The 23,409-nt window shown below is 43.7% G+C and overlaps 1 protein-coding gene across 1 annotated transcript; it reads left to right on the top strand.

The window, feature by feature from the left end:
• Positions 1-5,122: 5,122 nt before the first annotated feature.
• SEC11C (SEC11 homolog C, signal peptidase complex subunit) lies at positions 5,123-23,018 on the top strand. The gene is made up of 6 exons (XM_032422757.1): positions 5,123-5,320; positions 12,395-12,504; positions 17,175-17,324; positions 19,423-19,542; positions 21,817-21,874; positions 22,505-23,018. The coding sequence occupies exons 1-6, from the start codon at positions 5,234-5,236 to the stop codon at positions 22,556-22,558; spliced, it is 579 nt and encodes a 192-aa protein (XP_032278648.1). The 5' UTR covers positions 5,123-5,233; the 3' UTR covers positions 22,559-23,018.
• Positions 23,019-23,409: the final 391 nt, after the last annotated feature.

Raw genomic sequence — 23,409 nt, 5'->3', positions numbered from 1 at the left:
GTCCTGAAGGTGGAACGAGGTATAAAGATACATGCTGATTTCTAAGATCAGTAATTCCAGAGTGGAAGTGCATCATCTGGACCTCTGAACACCTTGCTAGGGTCCCCTGAGCCGCAATGATGGAAGATAACACAATAGAAATGGATGGAGGGTTTCAAGGCCAAATGACGCTGAGTGATGTACCAAACTCACCTGGGAGTCAGAAAGACTGGGGAAGCTAGCCAAGAAAGGACCCAAAGAGCAGAGCTGGTAGACCCCCAAAGCCTGGGGCTTGAGTTGATGTGTGTGCATATGAAGACCAAGGACATGACAGGACCTTGGGCACTTCAATGAAGGGGCAGCGAGGACAGAAGCCAGTGACTCAGCAGTGGAAGGCTCACATCCAAGGGCCAGATACGACAAACTACATTGTCAAGATTTCTAGAACAGGAGTGGGACAGATCAAGAGGGAGAAGCAGATGCAAACAACAGTCCCTAAAAGTCAGGATTTGCCCCCCTTAACTCAGTTGCCATCTGGGGTGGAAAGAGAGGGATAGGAGAGAGTATTCAAATATTCACAAATTGACCCAGTTTTAAAACTGAAAGTAACTATATTAAGTTGCTGCAAACCAGGCGGAAGGGGGCTTTAATACAACTTTTCTTTTTTTTTCTTTTAGATTTATTTACTTATTTATTTGAGAGAGAGAGAGGAGGAGAGAGAGGGAGAGAATCTTCAAGCAGTGAGTGTGGAGCCCAATGCAGGACTCGATCCCACGACCCATGAGATCACAACCTGAGCAGAAACCAAGAGCTGAATGCTCAACCAGCTGAGCCAGCCAGGCACCTCTTTAATATAACTTTTTTAAGCTTTAGGAAAAGATAGTTACATTTTGCTCCCCAGGGGCCATGACTGTGAAATTTATACCTGCCCCAGAATATGAGAGGCCACAACTTTGTTTCTACAGACGGGGAAACTGAGGCCCGAGGAGAAAGATGGGTGGTTCAAGGTGATACTGCCATGCGCGGGCACAGCAAGGAGGACAACACGGGTCTCCTGAATCTTGTTCCGGATGCCCAGCAACAGGGAATTACCTTCCCGTGTCTATCTAATTCTTGCAAAAAGTACTGAGCCTCATGGATGGAGCAAATGTAAGAAAATGTCTCCCTAACTTTTTTTTAAAAATAGTGTTAAACTGAGACGCCAAGTTTTAAAAGCTCTCGAGTCTCCCATGTCAGCCAAGTAGCATGGGACATAGATCGAAATGAGCATCTTTGGTGAATGAATGTCATCTTCCTTCCCCCCTTCCTGTTACTATTCCTGACAGTATAAGATCCCTCCTGTGTGGTCATAACAACTGTAAGGCATAGGGAAGTAATCAGAAGAGCTGGGTGGGATAGAAAAGGTGGCAGCTGGAGAAATGGCTTATTTTGACAAGAGCACTTAGGCAGCAGGTGGGAGATAGATGGAGGAAGATGGAGAGGCAGCCAAATTTCCACGCTCTGATGATTACATCCCCGAGGAACAGTGCAGCTCTTCTGAGGCGTATCCTTCCACAGATGCAGGAGACAGCAAAGCACAGAGCGACTCAGAATGTTGGTGTCTGGCACCGTTAACCAGGTGCTGCTGATTCAATCTGACACAAAGTGACTCATTCGTGCCCAGCCAGATGAGCTCCAGTGTTTCCACTGGAACTGACCAGATTCCAAGTCATCCACCTGATGTCTTCCTGTGTGGGTGCTCCATTTAAGAACGAGTCCTACCTCTCTCCATCCAGCTCAAGTAGACCAGGATCCCTGAGATTCTGCTCATGATGGTTTCTAATACCATCAGTCTGTAGGCAGTAGCTTGAACTTAGAAACTGAAAGTTGAAATTCCCACCAGGAACTGTGTCTGCTCATGCAGTCCCAGGGGCTTCGAAGGGCAGAAAAGAACAGAGGAGAGACAGCGTGGTGTAGGGAATGAGAGCATAAGTTTGGATTTGGCAGACCCAGATTCAAGTTCTGGCTCTGTCTTTTCTTAACTCTGTGACATTGGGCAAGCTGCTTATCATCTCTGAGACTTATTTTCCATTTTCTGTAAAACACAGTTTTTGTCATTGATAGTAAGTATAAAGAAGCATTTATCTGATGCAAAGTAAGTATGGGAAAAATGTTAGCTGGTGTTACCTCTGTGACAATTCCTCTCCCCACTCACAAGGGCTACCCAGATGTGCTAAGAGGGTTCTAAACTGGAGCGCATACTTTTTAGTATGCCCCACCCCTTTCACCTGTCACCCTATACGATAATCATGTCCTGCACATGTACAGCTTCAACTGGATTTAAGAACTGTGTCTTATTCACCTCTGGATTCCTAGTGCTCAGTGGAGCAGACAAATCAATAATTAAGAGAGTGGACCAATTGTGGTGTAGAAGATTTCTTAGAGTTTTATTTCTGATTATGGCACTTGAAGGAAGAGAGGGTGTATGGCATCAGCCTGTGTTTGGGGGATTTCACTCAGAAAATTAGTATGCTTATTTCTCCATGGAAAAAGGATAAATAAAGCAATGTTATGTTTTAGTTTAAGATATGCAATAAATCAAAGACAACTCCAGAAGCAACACCTAGGCAGACGATTGGTTGATTTCCGGCACTAGACCTCCCCAGATATTGGCAGCAGGGTCTACAGTAATTAAACTCTGCTCCTTTTCCTAGGTCCTTGGAGGAAATAAGCCACTAGGAGTTAAGATTCTCTATTTGAGGGGCGCCTGGGTGGCTCAGTCATTAAGCGTCTGCCTTCGGCTCAGGTCATGATCCCAGGGTCCTGGGATCGAGCCCCGTATCGGGCTCCCTGCTCAGCGGGAAGCCTGCTTCTCCCTCTCCCACTCCCCCGCTTGTGTTCCCTCTCTCGCTGTGTTTCTCTCTGTCAAATAAATAAATAAATAAAATCTTAAAAAAAAAAAAAGATTCTCTATTTGATATCACAGCACTGCTGGAGATGGTGAAAAAGGAGCTGAGAACAGAGACAAAGAGACAAAGTCCGAGCCCTAGTTGGGGGATAGGGCTGGAGATTTTCGGGTGGCTTCATGGTACTTTGAGACCTCACTTGACTTTAATGACTTCCTTTGTAAGAACAAGACAAGCAGACAAGACTGGGGGCCCAGTAGCATCAAGAGTTGATTCCTGAGGGATGTCCAAGATCACACCTGTCACAACCACATCACATGGAGGAGTGTGGACCCTGCCCTTGGTCAGGGGTAGGTTGGAAGGATGGCTGGTCGGGTGTCACAGCTTCTGCTTTGTCTCCTTCTTCAAAGGGCCTCTTTGTTTTCAAGAGCATAGTGCTAAGACCATTCCTACACCAGGATGGCAGGGAATGACCATGAACCACATAAATATATCTACTAGAGCCAAACTAAATGTATCTTCAACTCAACTTCTCCTTAGGTGGAACCTCAAAATGCTCTTTGTCCCTCCAACATGAAGTATGATGGAGGGGAGGTTGGAATGCAAAGAAACAAGATTCAACCAATAGCAATTCAAATATCTTGCTTTTGAAAATTTTACAAAACTATTTGGCCATTTTCTTCTCCAGGTCCTTGGAAGGGGCCTTTGCAAGTAAAGGGTCCCAAAGTTTACCTTTCATTAGCTTTATAGTGAGTTCGTTTCTGGGATATTTTATTTATTTATTTTTATTTATTATTTTTAAATTAAAGTTTTTTTAAGGGGCGCTGAGGTGGCTCAGTCAGTTAAATGTCTGCCTTCAGTTCAGGTCATGATCCCAGGGTCCTGGCATTGAGCCCCGCATCGAGACCCACATCGGGCTCCCTGCTCAGTGGGGAGTCTGCTTCTCCCTCTCCCTCTGCTGCTCCCCCTGCTTGTGCTCTCTCTCGCTCTGTTAAATAAATAAAATATTTTTAAAAATCTTTTTTGAAAAGATTTTATTTATTATTTATTTATTGAGTGAGTGAGTGAGTGAGTGCGTGAGTGAGTGAGTGTGAGCAGGGGGAGGGGCAGATGGAGAGGAAGTGTGAGAATCTCAAGCAGCCTCCGCACTGACTGAGCGCAGAGCCCTACTCTGGGCTGGATCTCATGACCCTGAGATCATGACCTGAGCCAAAATCAAGAGTCTGATGCTTAACTGACTGAACCACCCTGGGACCCCTGGGATAATTTAAATTGCAACCTGCCCCCTACACCCAGAGCACCTCATTCCTCTTATTCCCTTTTCTTATTTCCATAGCACCACTGCCCTCTAGGTACTGTATAATTTACTCATTTATTATATCTACTTCTGTTAGAAGGTATAGAATGTAAGTTTTATGAGGGCAGGCATCTTATTTTGTTCACTGATGTTTCTCAAGTGCCTAGAAAAGGGCCAGGTGCATAGTAGATGCTTCAGAAAGAGTTGTGAATAAAGAATGAAATAAATAATGCATAACTGAGTGAATGAATGATCTAGCTAATCTACAATTGGAAATTGTAAAATTTGAGTTCTATTTCAGACTCTGACCCTTAACCTTGGCCAGGTCCTTTAGACTTTCTGTGCCTGTTGCTTCGTGTATAAAATTAGGTGGTTATTTATTCGTTCAATTAATATTTATTGCAACACAACACAACATGGTCAAGAGGATACAACGATGCTTCCTTGCATTCAAATCCTACTACTTCTTGCAGAGCGTAGAACTCTGCGACTTCAAAAATCCCGCCTCTTTCAAGCCCCGCCCACCAGCCATGTTATTCTTTAGGCTCCTCCCCGATTCAGCCCAGCCAGCTGCCTGTGTAGAGGCCCCGCCTCCGCTCGGCGCAGTCATCCAATGGCTAAGATACACGGGCAGGCGAATGCCGGGGAGCTTTAGGTGTCCTCTTGGCGCCTGACCAGAGTCTTGAGGAATTCAGTTCCTCTTGAATAGTCGCTTCCCCGAGTTGTCCCTGCGATATGCAAGATCACCCTCTCCCCCTAGTTCGCTCGGAAGGGTCGGACAAGGCTCCTGAGTCCCGTCGCTGTCCTCCCTAGAAGCCCTGGGTCTTCACTGGACGAGCCTCTCGCCCCGCAGCATTCTGGGAGTGGTAGTTTTCTTCTTCCCAGTTCCTTCCAGGCGGACTGGTGGCTACGATTCTCAGAGAACTACCATTCCCAGGCGCCCGAGCGAGCTGCCGGTCACGTGACCCGCGAGGACAAGGGCTGGTAGGCGGGGGCCGGGTCGGGCCGGTGCTCCGCAACTGTCTGTGACGCCCGGAGGGGGTGGGCAGTCTCGGCCCCTGGAGAGCCCGCCATGGTGCGCGCGGGCGCCGTGGGGACGCATCTCCCGGCGTCCGGCTTGGACATCTTCGGGGACCTGAGGAAGATGAACAAGCGCCAGGTAAGGGAGGCCCGCGCGGGGGGCGCGCCCCGGAGCGAGAACCGGCTGCAACTGCGGGGAGTCGGGGCTTTCTGGGTAGGGCTCCGGGAAGGACAGCGCCCGGCGACTGGGGCCGACGGCGCCCCCAGGCTCCCCCACCGGCTCTCAGAGGCCCTGGGTTCAAATCTGCGCAAACCCACGTGTGGGCACGGGTGTGCGCTGTCTTGACTGACAAGAGCGCAGTGAGGGGAGGGTGGCCAGAAAGGAGAAGAGAATAGGAATCTAGTCCTACAGATGTCAGATGTGGTTGAGCAAGCCAGGAGAGGTGACTCGGCCGAGTGACAGCTGTCTGCACGTGTTTGAAGGGCCAGCCCCTGGAAGAGGGAATAGATTTCTCTGTGAGGCTCTGGAGGCCTGACACCCCGAGGAAGGCTGCCCGCGGATGGAAGGGGCGAGAAGGCAGGCGAAAGGAAAGAACTTTCTGACAGTGGAAACTGTCCAGTAATGCCTCCCAAAGTAATTTCTTCGCATTCTGGGAAGTGTTCTCCCCACTATGCATCAGGATAAATGAAGCTTCTTGTGCCTGGCGATCTCACTGGGGATGCTCAATCGTTTTAGACTCAGTGTTCCAGAGGGGACCCCGGAAGTCTTCCCTAATTTCTTAGATTCTGTCATCTGGCTGCACCTCGAATATAGGAAGCAGTTAGCATGGGTTCTCTGGGCAACTGGGGTTGATTTCTCACTCTTCTGTGACCTCAGAGGAAAACTTCCTTCTTGCTCTCTCCTTGGTCAGCTCCTTGGCCAGCATCGCTGTCTTTGAGTCTTCAATATAAGGCTGAGTAGGGACTGGAAAGGAAGCCCTCTCAGCCAGGAAAAATGCAGTTGCTTAAGCTTCTAGATAGAGAATTTAGGGGACCTGTAGGGCATGGTAGATCCTAATGGATCCTAATACTTTTATTGGTATGAATAATAAATTATGCTAAGAAAAATGGAACCATCCTATTGGTAATTTTGATCGTCTTTGAAAATGGTATAGGGGCTCCTGGATGGCTCACTGGGTTAAGTGTTCAACCCTTGATTTAGGCTCAGGTTGGAGTCCCAAGATGGAGCCCCACATGGGGCTCCCCGTTGGGCATGGAGCCTGCTTAAGATTCTCTCTCTCCCTCTCCCTCTTCCTCTGCTTCTCCCCTCCTCCTCACCCCCTTGTGCTCTCGCTCTCTAAAACAAACAAAAACACTTAAAAAGAAAATGGTATAAATTCTCATGATTTTGACACATCCTGTCATTTTTGCCACTATATTGTGGAGTGGGATGATGCCTACGGCATAGCACAACTTATGCCTGTGGACATATGGGTTTGGTTTCGTTTTGTTTTGTTTTCCAAAAAGAATTGCATACTAGTGCAGTAGTGTGGGAGAGCTTGGTGACTCAAGTCACCAAGTCTAAACTGTTGTTTAGAATCTGGTTGTTTCTAGGTGTGCATGGCTGATGAGCTCTTAGGAGTTTCTGTGATTAAGACGAGTTGTGGCAGTGATTATCACCAGCTTGAAAAACCAACAGCTAATTCCCTGAGCACTGATGCTGTTCCCAAGAAAATCCTCCAGAAAATAGAGCTTTATTTTAAACTCTAGACTTAATTGGCTAGGTTTTCAAAATGTCTCTAAAACTGGTACTGATTACTGGTGGTTATAATTGCAGACTATCAGAGACGGCCTTCTGATGACTGTCTCAACTCCTCAACTAGTTTGCCTTTTGAAAGATCTGTATATTCCCACTCTTGGTGATAAGGCCTGTCAGTAGCTGTTGCATTGTCTATGTTTTGCTAGTTTTCTAATTAAAATGCAGAACCTCAAATCTGCTTCCTCCTGGTACTTTTGTTCTTCTTCTTTTAAGCTTTGTCCTTTTGTTTCTTTTTCCCCTCCAAAATAGCATCCTCTGACACCTTGTCAGGCATGCATGCTCCGCCAATCTTGGAAGTGGGACCTCCTTTCTCTGCTGCCCCAGCTTGCTATAAAATAAGGCAAGAGCCACATGCAAAAACAAGGACTCTTTGTTTCTGCAGTGAGGAAGAGAGGAAGGAAGAAATACAGCTACTGGCATTTCTGCTGCTTTGTCGGCCAGAATATCGAGTCTGAAATGTTTGTTTGAAACTCTCAGACATTGGCTGTTTCATCTTTGGTTGACAAAGACTGAGTGTGCGCTTGCTTCTGAACTTTTGCTTCGGCTATGAATTGCCGAGCTTAGAAAGTTGGGAGGTGAAGATGGACGAACAAAAGGCACCAGTGAAACGTGGTGGTGTATTTCTTACATCCCAGTCAGTTTGTCAGTAGTTCAACCAAAATTATGTTTCTGAATTCTGGGATTTTAATCCTATACTCAGATTAGTAGGTTCCTTAAAGGTAGGGTGTTGAAGTAGGATCTGCGGTTTTGCAATTAGCTTGTTAGGTTTTTGTATAATCGGTTATTTTTTTTAGCCAATAGACGTCTTGCTCAAAGGACTTTTTTTTGAGGAATTGATTTTACTCCCCCTCGATGAATTTTTCAAGCATAGAAAATCATACTGGAAAAATTGTTAGCACTAGGCCTTTATTACATAAATGGCAAGGCTTTATACTTTGCTTTTATCAGGGTGGAGCCCGATGGTTTGAAAATCTGTCTAAAAATGACAATTTCTGTTTAAAACTGTGGTTTGGGGCTTTCCCAGTCAGATCTGTAATTCATAATGAAACAACATTTATTTATCAAGTCCTTCAAGTCAGGCAGAGCAGGTGGAGAAGTTTTCGAATGCGAGCTACAGTGAACAGCCTCTGCTTTAGACTGATGTGCCTTGCAAGGCGGATTTTACTTCGGAAGCAACAATTTAATGTATTATAGCCCAATGCTTTAACAGTATCCGCTTGGCACTCCAGTTTCCTTCTTTGTCTTTTGGGGATTTAATGATAGTTTCATAATTTGCTCTTGACACAGTAGCCAAAGAGCTGTTTTGTTTTTTTTTTAATGGTGTGTAACTTTAATTTTGAATTACATTTATCTTCTTTTCAATTATTACATCAGAATAGCTTCATGGTTATTTTTTTTTAAGATTTTATTTATTTATTAGAGAGAGAGAGGAAGCGGGAGAGTGAGAGTGAGCGGGGGTGAGGGGCAGAGGGAGAAGCAGGCTCCCCGCTGAGCAGGGAGCCCGATGCGGGGCTCCATCCCAGGACCATGGGATCATGACCTGAGCCGAAGGCAGATGCTTTACCGACTGAGCCACCCAGGCGTCCCAAATCACGGTTATTTTAATTCATTTTTATGTCCCCACTTTCAGTTATTTCCTCCATAAATACCTGGAATGACATAATTTCACACACGTGCAATAGGAGCAATATGAGCTCTGCTTTTCCTACCTTGCTGCCACGTCAGACTGCGTGTTCCGTTTTGTCACAGTCTTCAAAGTAATCATTTTAACGGCCATATAACATTCTGTCAAGTTCCTTTAAACATTTATTTTCCCCAGACTTTGGAATTAGCTCATGTCCATGACAGAAGTTTTAAAGAATAGAGAATAGTTTAAAGAAGAAAATTCAATCACTCATAATTCCACCATGCTAACATGGCCTCTGTTGGCCTTTGAGGGCACCTCCTTGTGTTCATTTGACAAACTGTTTTGCAGTTTGTGGAGATTCTACTGAGGCTACACTTTTGTTTTAAATAGTGCAGTTACTTGCCACTATTTTACTCAATCATTTCTCTGTTGTTGCTCATTTATTTCCTTTTCTCTGTTACTAGAAATAGGACCATAATGCGTATAGTTGGGCCATAATTCCCTATCTGCCTTTATTGTAGACGAAATTTCTAAAGTAGGATTACTGGGCCCAAAGTAACCTCATGATTCTAGTGCCAGATTGGTCTCAGAATGACCGTGTCTGCTTGCCTTCTCACCACAGTGCACCCTGGGCCAGCACCGAGTATTAGCATTAAAAAAACAAAAACAAAAACAAAAACAAAACCCCAAACTTGAAGTTTGCTAGGCATAAAAAAGAAGAGGGGAGCAGGGAGGGAGGATTGGATTTGAACACTCTAAGTGTTTATTCACCACTTGTATTTCTTCTTTGGAAAATTAATAGTTTTAAGCTTTTACCTCTTTTGTTGTTGTTGTTTTGGGGATTTTAGTGTTTTTCTTACTAAGTGTTTGTGCCCACCATATGTTAAAAATGTTTATTTTCTCACTATTTACTCAACAAATTGAGTACTTACTTTTTGCCAGACCTGTGTTGAACTTTGGAGGTACAGCTGTGAACAAGGCCAAAATGATCTTTGCCTTTGTAGAACATACAGTCTAATGTAAAAGACACATTAAAAATGATATGTATGATTATAGTGATGGATGGTATAAAGAAGTGCAGAATGCAGTGAGAATATGTAACAGGAGGACCTAGGCTGGTCTACAGCACAGCAGCAAGCTCCAGCCCACCATCTGTGTTTGTTTGTTTGTTTGTTTAGAGACTTGGGGGGTGGGAGGTAGGGTTGGGGGAGGGGCAGAGGGGAGAGAGAATCTGAAGCAGGCTTCATGCCCAGCGTCCAGTGCAGGGCTCAATGTCACGTTCCTGAGATCATGATCTGAGCCGAAATCAAGAGTCAGACACTTAACCGACTGAGCCACCCAGGCGTCCCCCACACCATCTATTTTTATTTATTTATTTATTTATTTATTTATTTATTTAAAGATTTTATTTTATCTTATTTTGACAGAGAGAGACCCAGCGAGAGAGGGAGCACAAGCAGGGGGAGTGGGAGAGGGAGAAGCAGGCTTCCCGCGGAGCAGGGAGCCCGATGTGGGGCTCGATCCCAGGACTCTGGGATCATGACCCGAGCCGAAGGCAGACGCTTAACGACTGAGCCATCCAGGCGCCCCACCATCCATTTTTATAAATAAAGTTAATTGGAACACAGCCAAATTCATTCTTTTACATATTGTCTTTAGTTGCTTTCTCGCTACAATGGCAGGGTTGAGTAATTTCAACAGAGACTATATGGTTTGTAAAATACTTATTATGTGGCCCTTTATAGAAAAAGTTTGCTGACTCCTAGTCTGGTGGGTCAGGGAGGGCTTCCCTGGGGAACTGGTGCCGAAAGTAGGATTTAAGATGCGTGAGCATTAGGTATGCTAAGGAATCTAGGGAGAGAGCCTCTGGGCAGAGTAAATAGCCAGGTCACCATCCTGGAGTGGATAGGAGCATGTGCTCTCTGAAGCACTGACAGATACCACTATCGTACCTGGAGTGCAGTGAGCTTCACCAGCTGAAGCTAGGGAGTATGGGGATGTACCAGACAGGGCCGTAGAGACCATATTCATCCTCAGAGTAGTGGGATCCAATTGAAGGGATGCAATCGAGGGGCAGTTGAAGCAGGGCATAGAGATGATCAGATGGCCAGAGGTGCATTTGCAAGTGAGTGTAGAGTGTAACGTGGAGAGTGCATTGACAGAGGTGTGTATGGACGTCAGGAAACTGGTTAGCAGGCTCTTGCAGTTGCCCAGTGGGCTCTGTTGGTGACTTGGATGAGAGTGGTGCCAGTGGGAATAGAGAGAATGCAACAGATTCCAGAAATGTTTAGAAGGTAGAATGTATAGAACGAACTGGGAGGGGGAGTGACAAGAGTCCTGCCGTGTAGGTGAGCACATATGGCAGAAGAACAGGTGTACATGGGCAGGTAGAGGGGGATAATTGAATTAGAGATGTGGGGATTGAGCAGTTTCAGTTCCAGGCATGTTGAGAGTGGTTGGTTCAGGTGGAGGGAGAAGGACTTTGGAGATGAGGATGTCTAAGAATTGAGACACTAGAGTGTTGGGTAGGCCATCTACGTGGCTCTTCGGATCACCCAGGACAGGGGTTGTGAGGAGGAAGATTGAGGCAGGTACTAGAGTAAGGAGCCATCCTGTAGGGCACTAAGGGCAGATGCCCTGAGGGACTTACATTCCAAGTAGTAGTAGGCACAGTGACTTTTGTCCCTATAGCCTCTTGGAAGACTGTAGACATCTGGCCCAACAATCCAGCTACAGTCCGATATAGGGTGTTGTGAGGTAGGCATGTGTTGCTTTTCCCCCCTGTAGTCACCAGGGGTTGGGTGTGGCAGGCAACCGTCAGCAAGGAAGAGCCTTGAACTTTGGCAGGACAAGCCCTGTGGATCTTAACTCAGTGGTCTACGGTGGAGCAAGATCAGCTTAGAACTAGATATCATCTTGTGTGGCTTTCTGCCTATGTTCTTTTTTTTTTTAGAAAGTTATTTTTTTTATTATGTTATGTTAATCACCATACATTACATCATTAGTTTTTGATGTAGTGTTCCATGATTCATTGTTTGCGTATAACACCCAGTGCTCCATGCAGTACGTGCCCTCTTTAATACCCATCACCAGACTAACACATTCTCCCACCCCCCTCCCCTCTAGAACCCTCAGTTTGTTTTTCAGAGTACATCATCTCTCATGGTTCATTCTGCCTATGTTCTTAACCAGATGTTGTTTGCTTTTTACTTTTTAAAACATTTATGGAAAATTTAAACATCCAGGTGTTTAAAGTTTTTGTTCACTTTGCAATGTAATTTCAGACGCAGAACAGCCTCATCGCTAAGTACTATAGGACTCTGAAGCCTCATTTGAGATCTCTTTGGCCAGGTGGCTAATGAGTGGTTCTAGGTAAACCACACTGCGTGCATCAGGCTCTCAGGTCTGACGGGTAGTCTCTACACTAGAGCAGGAGGCCCTCGGGGTAGAAGTTGAATAACAGGACTCTTCAGGGTTGAAGGTTCTGGGAAATCCCAGAGAGGTAAGTAGAGTCTTATCGAGGCTTTAACAAAGTAGGTCCCATGGATTGCTCTGGGTTTTTTCTCTCATTGCTCACTGAAAGGGAGATAATGTACAGAAGGCTCATTCCACCGACAAAAGTTGAAATACTACCTGAGTTTGCAGTTTGTGTGAATTAGCTTAATATCCTAAAATCACAACTTAGCTTTTTGTTTTGTCTTTTTTTGTAAACAAGCTCATCTCCAGCTTAGGGTTTGTGCATATTCTTCCATTGGTTTTCACTTTGGGTTTGGCCTTTCTCGTTCCAGCTCTATTACCAGGTTTTAAACTTTGCCATGATCGTGTCTTCTGCGCTTATGATCTGGAAAGGCTTGATCGTCCTCACTGGCAGCGAGAGCCCGATCGTGGTGGTGCTGAGGTAGGTTCCGCACGCTGTCTCGCTGCTGTCACACTCCTGCCGGAGACAGAGGAGCAGTGTTGCCTGAGCAAAAGCCTGCGTGACAGCCAGCGCTCAGTATTTTCACTGGGTAGACTATTAGAGTTTTCTTTGTTGATACCTGTTTTCATTTCGTTCTGGCCTTTGTTGAAACATCTTACCTTTTTCAGCACGCACTTCAGAGCTTTTATCGTGGGGATGCTAATGCCCCAGTACTATATATTTGCTTTTGCATTTTAATGCTTTAATGCACCTAAAATAACAATCCTATGTGATTATTTGTGTACAAATTGATTTTAAACATAAGTAATTTAAAACTGTGATTTAAAACTGTGATTTGGTTTTCTTTGTACCCGACAGGGAAGCGTATCTCCCTAGTGCCCAGCAGAGTGTGCTGTGTTGTTTCAAGCGTCTTCCACAACACTGTTGTACGGGTCTACTCTCTTCCTGAGACTATTATTCTTCTAAAGCACAGGACGTTAATTTGAGAAAAGTTGATACTTTAGTTAACTTCATACAGCCATAAAGTCATGCAAGGGGGGAAACGTAATCAGTTTGAAATCAAAGAAACATGTTAGGGAGCCCTTAGGTGCTTCAAGATGCTCTCTCTCCAGTGTGGCCTAGACCATCGAGCCTTGCAGGGTGGGGGGGAGAGGGGCGGGGGTGATGGAGCCCGTGTGCTTTACAGGGGGAGCAATAGGCTGTGGCAGTGACCGGGCAGGGTCACCCCTGGCCCGTGGAGGAGCCAGGGTCAGCACGCAGGGTTCGTGCCTCCCAAACCAGTGCCCTTGCCCTCCACTGGGCCTTATTGCCATATCATGGGGCTTCAGCCGTGGCCCTGGCTTCATCAGGTTGCCCTGGTGTGGCTGGCCAAGGGGCCTATTCTAGAGAGACACTGCTTTCATAAATTTAGGAGCCTTAGAAGAGCACACGGGTTTCTGATTCACTGGCGTTCACACTGTGCCCTAGGAGTGCCCTGGGGTCCAGTGGATAGGTTAGGAGGGAGAAAGGGAGCAAATACATGGATTCTAGAGACCTCAGCCTTGTTTCAGTTATAACAGCTCCATTTTTTATGTATTGTATATGGGTATGCAGCCTGGTAAGATTTCATTCAAAAGAAGGATTTTAAGCTTTTTTTTTTTCATTAGAAATTAAAAACCTCTGGGGCACCTGGGTGGCTCATTCAGCTAAGCGTCTGCCTTCGGCTCAGGTCATGATCTCAGGGTCCTGGGATCGAGTCCCGCATTGGGCTCCCTGTTCAGTGGGGAGTCTGCTTCTCCCTGTGCCCCTCACCCCGCTTGTGTGCTCCCCCCTCAAATAAATAAAATCTTAAAAAAAAAAAAGAAATTAAAAACCTCTAATTTAGATGGGCCCTCCTACTTAAGAGATAAAGAGCCTGAGGCCCATGGAGGCCAGGCCACTTGCATCTTACAGTTACTTTTGACAGGGCCCAAACTAGATCCCAGATGTTCTGGTTTTCCTTAAATCACACAGACACACTTGTACACAGAAACTGTTGTAACATTGCGGTCTGTAGGGACTTCTTTTTTTTAAAGCACCCTTTATAGTTCTAAATTTGGTTTGTCAACATAAACTATTGACATCGTGAGAGATGTGTGACCTTAGGGAACACTGACCTTTGGGAAATCCCTGGACTGTGAGGAAAGCAAGTGTAAGTTGATATTAGTGAAACATTCCAAAGAAGTGCATTCCTCATGAGACATGATAATGAGTCTTTTTCTTTTTTTTATTTTATTTATTTATTTTTTAAGATTTTATTTATTTATTTGACAGAGAGAGACAGTGAGAGAGGGAACACCAGTAGGGGGAGTGGGAGAGGGAGAAGCAGGCTTCCTACTGAGCAGGGAGCCCGATGCGGGGCTCGATCCCAGGACCCTAGGATCATGACCTGAGCTGAAGGCAGATGCTTAATGACTGAGCCACCCAGGCGCCCCTCTTTTTCTTTTTTTTTTAAAGATTTTATTTATTTATTTGACAGAGAGAGACATAGTGAGAGAGGGAACACAAGCAGGGGGAGTGGGAGAGGGAGAAGTAGGCTTCCCGCTGAGCAGGGAGCCCGATGCGGGGCTCGATCCCAGGACCCCGGGATCATGACCTGAGCCAAAGGCTTAACGACTGAGCCACCCAGGCGCCTCAACGATAATGACCCTTGATGACAAACTGTACTCTTCTGCTTCTGAGACTTATCCAGGAGGTTTTTCTAGTTGTAGTTCTTAATTGTTTGCTCTTTCTTTCCCTCATAGTCATTTATATTTCTAGCCCTCTCTCTGTTTTTTATTCAGACTTCCTATTTTTGAATGCTAGATCTGTTATGATACTTAGTGTCAGTGGTTTCACTTAAATAATAAACACATCAGCAAGTACTTAGTGACAGGCAAGTCTCCGCTGTGTTTCTCTTTGCTGATCTGCATGTGCTGACAAGTTTAAGGTAGTCCAGGGCCTGGAGGGACAGGAGGGCCAACTTCTTGAGCTGCTGCCATTTTAGCTCACATTTTCCTTTAAAGCACTCCATTTCTTCACTAGTCTGGTTCTTCCTCGCTGCATCCTGCCCTCAACAAACTTCTCACTGGTTTTTGATCATACAGCCTCTATATTGTAATATTGTTTGGTCTTATTTATTTTCTCATGCATTATGACACAGCATGAGCATATGGAAAATGAATTCTGAATGGATTAAAGACCTCAGTGTGAGACAGGAATCCAGCAAAATCCTAGAGGAGAACATAGGCAGTAACCTCTTCGACATTGGCCACAGCAACTTCTTTCAAGACACGTCTCCAAAGGCAAGGGAAACAAAAGCAAAAATGAACTTTTGGGACTTCATCAAGATAAAAAGCTTCTGCACAGCAAAGGAAACACTCAGTGAAACTAAGAGGCAACCCACGGAATGGAAGAAGATATTTGCAAATGACACTACAGATAAAGGGCTGGTATCCAAGATCTATAAAGAACTTCTCAAACTCAACACTTAAAAAACAAATAACCCAGTCAAAAAATGGGCAGAAGATGTGAACAGACACTTCCCCAAAGAAGACATACAAATGGCTAATAGACACATGAAAAAATGCTCAACATCACTAGCCATCAGGGAAATACAAATCAAAACCACAATGAGATACCACCTTACACCAGTTAGAATGGCAAAAATTAACAAAACAGGAAACAACAAATGTTGGGAGGATGTGGAAAAAGGGGAACCCTCTTACACTGTTTTTTGGGAACGCACGCTGGTACAGCTACTCTGGAAAACAGTATGGAGGTTCCTCAAGATGTTAAAAATAGAGCTACCCTACAACCCAGCAATTGCACTACTAGGTATTTACCCCAAAGATACATATGTAGTGATCCGAAGGGGCACATGCGCCCCAGTGTTCATAGCAGCATTGTCCCAATAGCCAAACTGTGGAAGGAGCTGAGATATCCTTCAACAGACGAATGGATAAAGAAGATGTGGTACATGTATACAATGGAATATTATTCAGCCATCAGAAAGGATGAATACCTACCATTTGCATCAACACGGATGGAACTGGAGGGGATTATGCTAAGTGAAATAAGTCAAGCAGAGAAAGACATTTATCATATGGTTTCACTCATATGTGGAACGTAAGCAATAGCACGGAGGAACATAGGGGAAAGGGGGGAAAACTGAAGGGGGAGAAATCAGAGAGGGAGATGAACCATGAGAGACTATGGACCCTGGGAAACAAAACTGAGGGTTTCAGAGGGGAGGGGGGTGGGGGATGGGTAACAGGGTGATGGGTATTAAGGAGGGCACATGTTGTGATGAGCACTGGGTGTTATACGCAATTAATGAATCGTTGAGCACTACATCAGAAACTAATGATGTACTATACAGTGGCTAACTGAACATTAAAAAAAGGGAAAATGAATTCTGTTTTGTTAATTTCAGCTTCTACTAGATTACGATTTACTTTGAATCCACTGAAGATTTTTGGCATGGGTTTAAACCAGTACCATGTAGGATTATTTATTGACCCCCACATCAAAAGCAGTCAACATTTGTTAAAATTGGGCTTTCTGTAGAATACGGCCTAAGGGATGATGCTGCAGGAGTCCCAAGACTTGGGTTTGAATTTTGTCCCAACCTTCAGCTCATTTTTCGGGTAGATCAGTCTTCTCAGGCATTCATTTGTTTGCTTCTCTTCCTTGAATGGGAATGCCCACGTCCTAGGTGCTGGGGATGAGCCATGAAATGCAAGACTTGCCCTAGAGTATCAACCAGCTTCAGAGTCTGCACTTCTGAATGAAAATAGTAATGTATTTATAGATGTAGGACCTTTTTTTTGAGGCTAAAAATTGGCAGCTTTTACTTCAAAGTGTTCACATTATACTTGGTTCTTTTTCTACCTAATACAAAGTACAGTGGGGCCTGCTACTATCCTTTTCATACTTAATCTAAGAAGAAATCATTTCCTTTCTCACTTGATGTCATCATCATGAGCAGTCAGAAGGGAACCACTGTGGCATGTTTGATAGCTCCCAGACCTACCTGACAATTGATGGAGGTGGAGACTTTCACTGATCGGTTTATTTTTGTGTTCTTCATGAATTGAAAAGTTCCCCTGTGAGCCCAGGCTAATTGGATGTGATTTTGTGTTTCTTCCCAGTGGCAGTATGGAGCCAGCCTTTCACAGAGGTGACCTTCTGTTCCTGACAAACTTTCGGGAAGACCCTATTAGAGCGGGTGAAATTGTGGTCTTTAAAGTCGAAGGACGAGACATTCCAATAGTTCACAGAGTGATCAAAGTTCATGAAAAGTAAGGTGACTTGACTTCTTTTTGGTGGTGTTTTATAAATTTTGGTAGCCAGATTAATTTTATTTATTCATTCATTCATTCATTCATTCATTCCACTAGCACTGATTGTTATCCAACTTTTTTTTCCCATTTTTTTCTCAAGTTTTTGTTTAAATTCCAGTTAGTCAACATACAGTGTAATATTAGTTTCAGGTGTGGAATTTGTGATTCAATTTCAGGAGCCAGTTTTCATGGTTGAGTAGAAAGTAGCAGATGCTCTGGATTATGTTCCTAGTCCTGCCATTTACTAATTGGGTGACTGCGGACCTGCTACTTTACCCAGTCTGTAAGACGGGCATGATAACATTACCATTTCCCATCGTGACTCACAGGGCGAGTGTGAGAACTGAACGGACAGGTGTTTCCGGAAGCACTCAGTAACTTAAGTTGCTGCACAATGGGAGGTGGAAGGTACAAGAGTATAATAGTTATTTGAAGGAGTATCAGAGAAAATCTAGTCCCATTGCAGCTGAGGATGATGGTGATGTGAGGACTGTTTTTCTGAAATGCAGAAAGCTGCCTGTTTCTGGGTGTCACTTCGGACCAAGCGGCATTCACAGCTGTAGCCTTAGCCCTGGACGGCGGCCCGGCGCGGGGTTCAGTCACTGCGCGTCCTGCCTCAGTTCTCCCCCCACAGATGGTCTTCCTTTCTTTTAAATGCCAGTGGTGGCTACTGAAGACACTTTTTGGGAACGAGAAACACTGACTTCTACCTCAAATATATTAAGTTCCCAGGGGAGGGTACAGTCACATGATTAGTGAAAATGTTACCTTCTATATACTGGGTCATTCATTTACCTCTTGCAGCTTAGTGTAGCATTTTTACCTGCCTGAGTTATGGAATTAAACTGACGTGTGTATTTGTGTTTTTTAAATAACAGAGCGTTTCTCATCGCGCATGGGCGTGTGTGGGTGTATGGGTGTGTGTGTACACACGAGTGTACTGTAACTATTTGTGTATCTCCAGTGTTAGGTTCCCGTTCCATTCGCTGCTTGCAGGGGTCCCCCAAGAAGTCGATACTTAAAATCGTCACTTTGCTTTGCTGTAAACGTTGGAATGACCCTGTTTCCGTTTGCGTTGCGCTTGTGGTTCTACACGATGGGACTTGATGTCCACTTGTTAACTGACTGATAAAGAAATATGCATGGTCGTAACGTGACAGCTGACTTAAAAATAATTTCTACAGATGAAAAATTATTCAAAGTTGAGGAAATAATGGTGATTTTCTGTAATTTGCATGAGTTGTGGGAGAGACTGCTTGGGGTTTTATCTTCTTGATTTCCTTTATAACCGCAGCTGCAAATCAGCTTGCTTCTTCTGGCGTGGTTTCAAATCTTTGTGGGCTTTTAATATTTTATCTAATTATAATAGTGCTTTTTTCATTTGTCTTATTGAAAGAAGACCCTCTTTATAGCTCTATAATGCTGTAATGTTGTGTTTCTAGTGTCAAGGCTATGTAAGCGCCGGTTTAGAATGTTTAAAATTAATCCCATGGGTCTCTTTAACACACTGGTTTTATGCCATTTGTGATTCCTGTTTCTTTGCAAACCGGATTTTATACCACTTTGCTCAGTGCTGAAGGAAATAATGCATTAACATTCTACATTTGGCAAGGAGAAGTAAGTTTGAGGAGGGGTAAGGGCACACCCGCATTGAATTAGCTTGTGCTCAAACCCGTGTGATCTAGGACCACGTTCATGTCTAGAGTGAAGGGGAATATAATCCATGTTCACAAGTTGGTCTTTGAGGACTAAGAGAGTGAAAACAGTTGCTGGAAGCTAATCATTGCCTTGCTGGTGCCCTCGTGCTTTGCCATGCTTTTTGGTTATCAGGGTAACATGAGCATTTTAGAATTTGAGTCTGCAAAATCGCCAGCAGACCTGCGTGTTAGTTGGATGGTTATCTGTAAGCAATCACCTTAGACCAGGAAAGATCTAGTTATTGTCGAATGCTCATCTAAATGCCCGTATCCGACTGTGACATGCTGGGTAAACTAATTGTTTTCTAATGATGCTGTGCTGAAAATCATTTGTGAAAGGACATTATTTTGCTTTCTAGAGATAATGGAGACATCAAATTTCTGACTAAAGGAGACAATAATGAAGTTGACGATAGAGGCTTGTACAAAGAGGGCCAGAACTGGCTTGAGAAGAAGGATGTGGTGGGAAGGGCCAGAGGGTGAGCATTAACTTTTAAGTTATATAAAAGATTCAGGAACCAGAAAAATAGTTAGTAACAAAGAAACTAGGGGTGCCTGGGTGGGCTCAGCTGGTTAAGCGTCCGACTCTTGGTTTCAGCTCAGGTCATGATCTCGGGTCGTGAGATCAGGCCCTGCATTGGGCTCCGTGCTGAGCGTGGAGCTGCTGGGGATTCTCTCTCTGCCCCTTCCTCTCTCTCTCTCTTTTTCTCAGTCTCCCTCTCTCTCCCTCCCTCCCTCAAAAAAAAAAGAAACTAAGAAACTAAGTGTATAAGATAATGGAATCACTTGTAAGTAGTCCAATTTGTACTGTGTACTGCATTTACTGTGTAAATACCACTCAGAACTAAGGACCTAAAATCTAAAACTGAATGCAAGTATATTATCTATATCATTGGTTTAATTCTGTTTTTGAAAGAAATTGTCACCTAGAGATTAGTTATTTGTGGTTTTAAATAGCAATTACAAGAAATCCTCCCAGAGATAACCACTGTTTAACACTCAAGGGAATATTCTAGACATTCCCTGTACCTATAGAGATGTGTGTACATATACAATATAGAATTTTACATAGTAGAATTTTATTTTTTCACCCAACAAGAAGTTGGAAATAGATTTCTGTGTCAAATCTACACCCATGTATTTTTAAGTGGGTATGTATTGTTGTTCCACTGAGAATCATAAAATCCTAACTTAGCCAATCCTCTTTTGGTGGACAGACTATTTCCTGTTTTTCTCTACCAGAAACAGTTATGTGATAAATCTTTTAATATTCATCTTTACATAATTGTTCCAGCAATGAGTTCTGCTTCTGATTGACACAGCAGAGCATGTATCCTCTTATTAAAAAAACAACAAAGGCAATTCTTCCCCTCTCTTGGTGACTGTTTTTTATGTTTAACCCTTGTTAGAAGTGTCTTTTTTTATCTTCTCTAAATCCCTTGAGCTGTTTAAGGCTGGAGAACCTGGTTACCATTTTCTAAGATTTAGCTTTATCAGTCAGATTGTGGTTTGAGGCCTCTGCTCATCTTCTAACTCCTTTACCCTATTGCGTTTCCACTGGAGTATCTGTGGGGAGAAGAGAGAGACTTCCAGCTAGTCAGTCCTCTATTTTTAGATGTCCTGGGTCAGGCTTCATATAAAGGAGAGCTTGGAGCTGCTGATTTACATAGGACTGGTTGCCTTACCTGGTTTCCCCTTAGTGAGGTGAGGCTTGGGTCCACTGACTGCATCTTTTTTTTTAAAGATTTTATTTATTTCTTTATCAGAGAGTGCACAAGCAGGGGGAGGGGCAGGCAGAGGGAGAAGCAGACTCCCTGCTGAGCAAGGAGCCCGATTCGGGACTCGATCCCAGGACCCTGAGATCATGACCTGAGCCAAAGGCACTTAACCGACTGAGCCACCCAGGTGTCCCCACTGATTGCATCTTCTCATAAATTTTGTCAGGAGAATCATTGGCTAGCTTATGCCCCAGACCTTCTGTGTCTGTGATCATAATCATGTGGGTATAAATTACAAGACTCACATCTGTATTCACTGCCCAATAAGCCTGTTTGTTACATCTGAAAAGCCCCATGAAATGAAAATGATGATGATTCTTCCAGTTACAAACTAATTCTCCATGTATTTTGAAAGTTTTCCCTAACAGCCATCTTTATATAGGCTGTCTAGATGTGACTTCTCCACTAAAAAAATTAAAAACTAGCTTGATAGCAGTTGTCGGTTCCATTTGTACAAGTGGCTCAACTAATTATTTTATTTTTTTTAAAGGATTTTTTTTTTAAGATTTTTTTATTTATTTGACAGAGAGAGAGACAGCCAGAGAGAGAACACAAGCAGGGGGAGTGGGAGAGAGAGAAGCAGACTCTCACAGAGCGGGGAAGCCCGACTCGGGGCTCGATCCCAGGACCCTGGGATCATGACCTGAGCCGAAGGCAGACGCTTAACAACTGAGCCATCCAGGCTCCCCTCAACTAATTATTTTAATTCTGTTATGGTGAATGCAGTGAGCGAAGACAAGCAGCATCTCTAGTTGAAATCATGTGCTTGCCTAAAAAATCATCCTGCTGTTAGTCATGATGCTTTTGATTAAGAAAGCCTTTTGAGGCAGGAGTAAATGTTAGTTTTATAGCCCTAATCAAGGCTATTCCCAAGGAAGATTTGTGTCCTAAGGCTGATTTAGAGTGTTTTTAAATGTTGCTATCATCATTTTACAAACAATTTTTATATTTCTGGCTTTTCATCCCACAATTTAGGTTTTTACCCTATGTTGGTATGGTCACCATAATAATGAATGACTACCCAAAATTCAAGGTAGGAATGTGTCTGTATGTCTGCATTAAAAAAATGTATATACATTGGAGCTTTTTGCATGTGCCGCTGTAAAGATGCAGTCTGTTTAAAATGTTTTGCTGGGTTTTTTTGTTTTTTTTGTTTTTTGCAGAGTGTATTTAACTACAAATTAATATAACCATTTAAATTAACACTTAAATCAGTTATTTAAAATAGCTACTTCCATCTTTTGTGTTCATAGTGTATTCTAAAATGGCACCGCTATATTTGTTGCTTTTTATCACGGAAATCTTTAAACATACAAAAAAAGTAGTACAATAAACCCAGTAATGATGATCTCTCAACCTCAATAAAAATGGTATCTATATTTTTTAAAAACCACTTGAAAAACAATAGGGAACCTACGCAAGAATGAGCAATGAATTAGCCGTGTTTGTTGGGTGCTTGATCCTTAGTCCATCAATATATTTGGGGGGGGTTTAAACCATAATGTGGCATTGAACAGCTAGTTTGGAGAACCAGGCAAGGGGGAAGAGGTCATCTTTTGATTCTGTCCTCAGTCTAGCACTGAGCAGACTTCATCTGAATACATTTATAGACCAAACTAATTTGTAGAGCTCACAGTAATTTCCCGCTGTGTTTTCTTTACAGTATGCTCTTTTGGCTGTAATGGGTGCATATGTGTTACTAAAACGTGAATCCTAAAATGAGAAGAAGTTCCTGGGACCAGATTGAAATGAATTCTGTTGAAAAAGAGAAAACCTAATATATTTGAAATGTTCCACTTTCTGTATAAAAAGAAACAATGTGGAGACATTTTTGTCTTGTCCAAATAAATGATTCATCAGTGAAGATTGTTTTCTTTTGTGGGCTCTGATTTGAACCTGCTCAATCTATGTGCCACTCATGGTAGTCATTCTAAGCCAAGCACCGGGGTCTGGGCCACTTCTGGACCTGCTGCTGGGGATGATGCATGGTCCCCACGATGTAGTCGTAATGTCTGAGTTTCAAAACTAAAACTCTTTGCATGGCATAATAGCATTTCTGGGGAGGAAACGAACAGGCCCCTAAAAGGAAATGGTTTCTTATTTACTAAAGTAGAATCTGATAAGTTAATAAAGCCTAAAACCTTTTTAAAAGGAAAGATGTAATCTGCTTTGTGTTTGTGGTGGGATCTATCTTGAGATAGTTGGATAAATTATTTGAAAAGTGCTTCATAAATTAGAAAAACAGTGCATCCTCCCTTGAAAACTTACAAAAAGTACAGAAGGGTGAGAGGCGCACGTCCCTCTCTGTAGTTTCCCAGGGACCTCCACTGTGGGAGTTTTATACAGTATATCGTCCTGCACAGAAAGTGGTCCTTCACGAAACTATCTGTCAGGCATTTCTGTCCCGCTATCGCCCTAGGTGCTGGGGCTGTGAAGTCCTAGCCTGGATGGAGTTTGCAGCGTGTGGGAGGAACACTCGGATTTCAGAAGTGATGATTGCTCTGAAGTAAAATTAAACAGGGTCAGCTGATAGAGAGCCAAAGAGAATTCTTGCTTTTCATGTAGAGG

This window comes from Phoca vitulina, unplaced genomic scaffold (assembly GCF_004348235.1).
Source record: "Phoca vitulina isolate PV1807 unplaced genomic scaffold, GSC_HSeal_1.0 scaffold27, whole genome shotgun sequence".
In the NCBI taxonomy this organism is placed as follows: Eukaryota; Metazoa; Chordata; class Mammalia; order Carnivora; family Phocidae; genus Phoca; species Phoca vitulina.
Note: the sequence above shows the minus strand (reverse complement) of the source record. Positions and strands in the feature narration are given on the sequence as shown.

Bases quoted from the DNA above. Each gene is read 5' to 3' on its own strand.
- SEC11C (XM_032422757.1), top strand. From the start codon at position 5,234: ATGGTGCGCGCGGGCGCCGTGGGGACGCATCTCCCGGCGTCCGGCTTG. The intron at 12,505-17,174 runs GTAGGTTCCGCA...GTTTCTTCCCAG, and splicing joins CCGATCGTGGTGGTGCTGAG to TGGCAGTATGGAGCCAGCCT. The intron at 19,543-21,816 runs GTGAGCATTAAC...CCCACAATTTAG, and splicing joins GTGGTGGGAAGGGCCAGAGG to GTTTTTACCCTATGTTGGTA.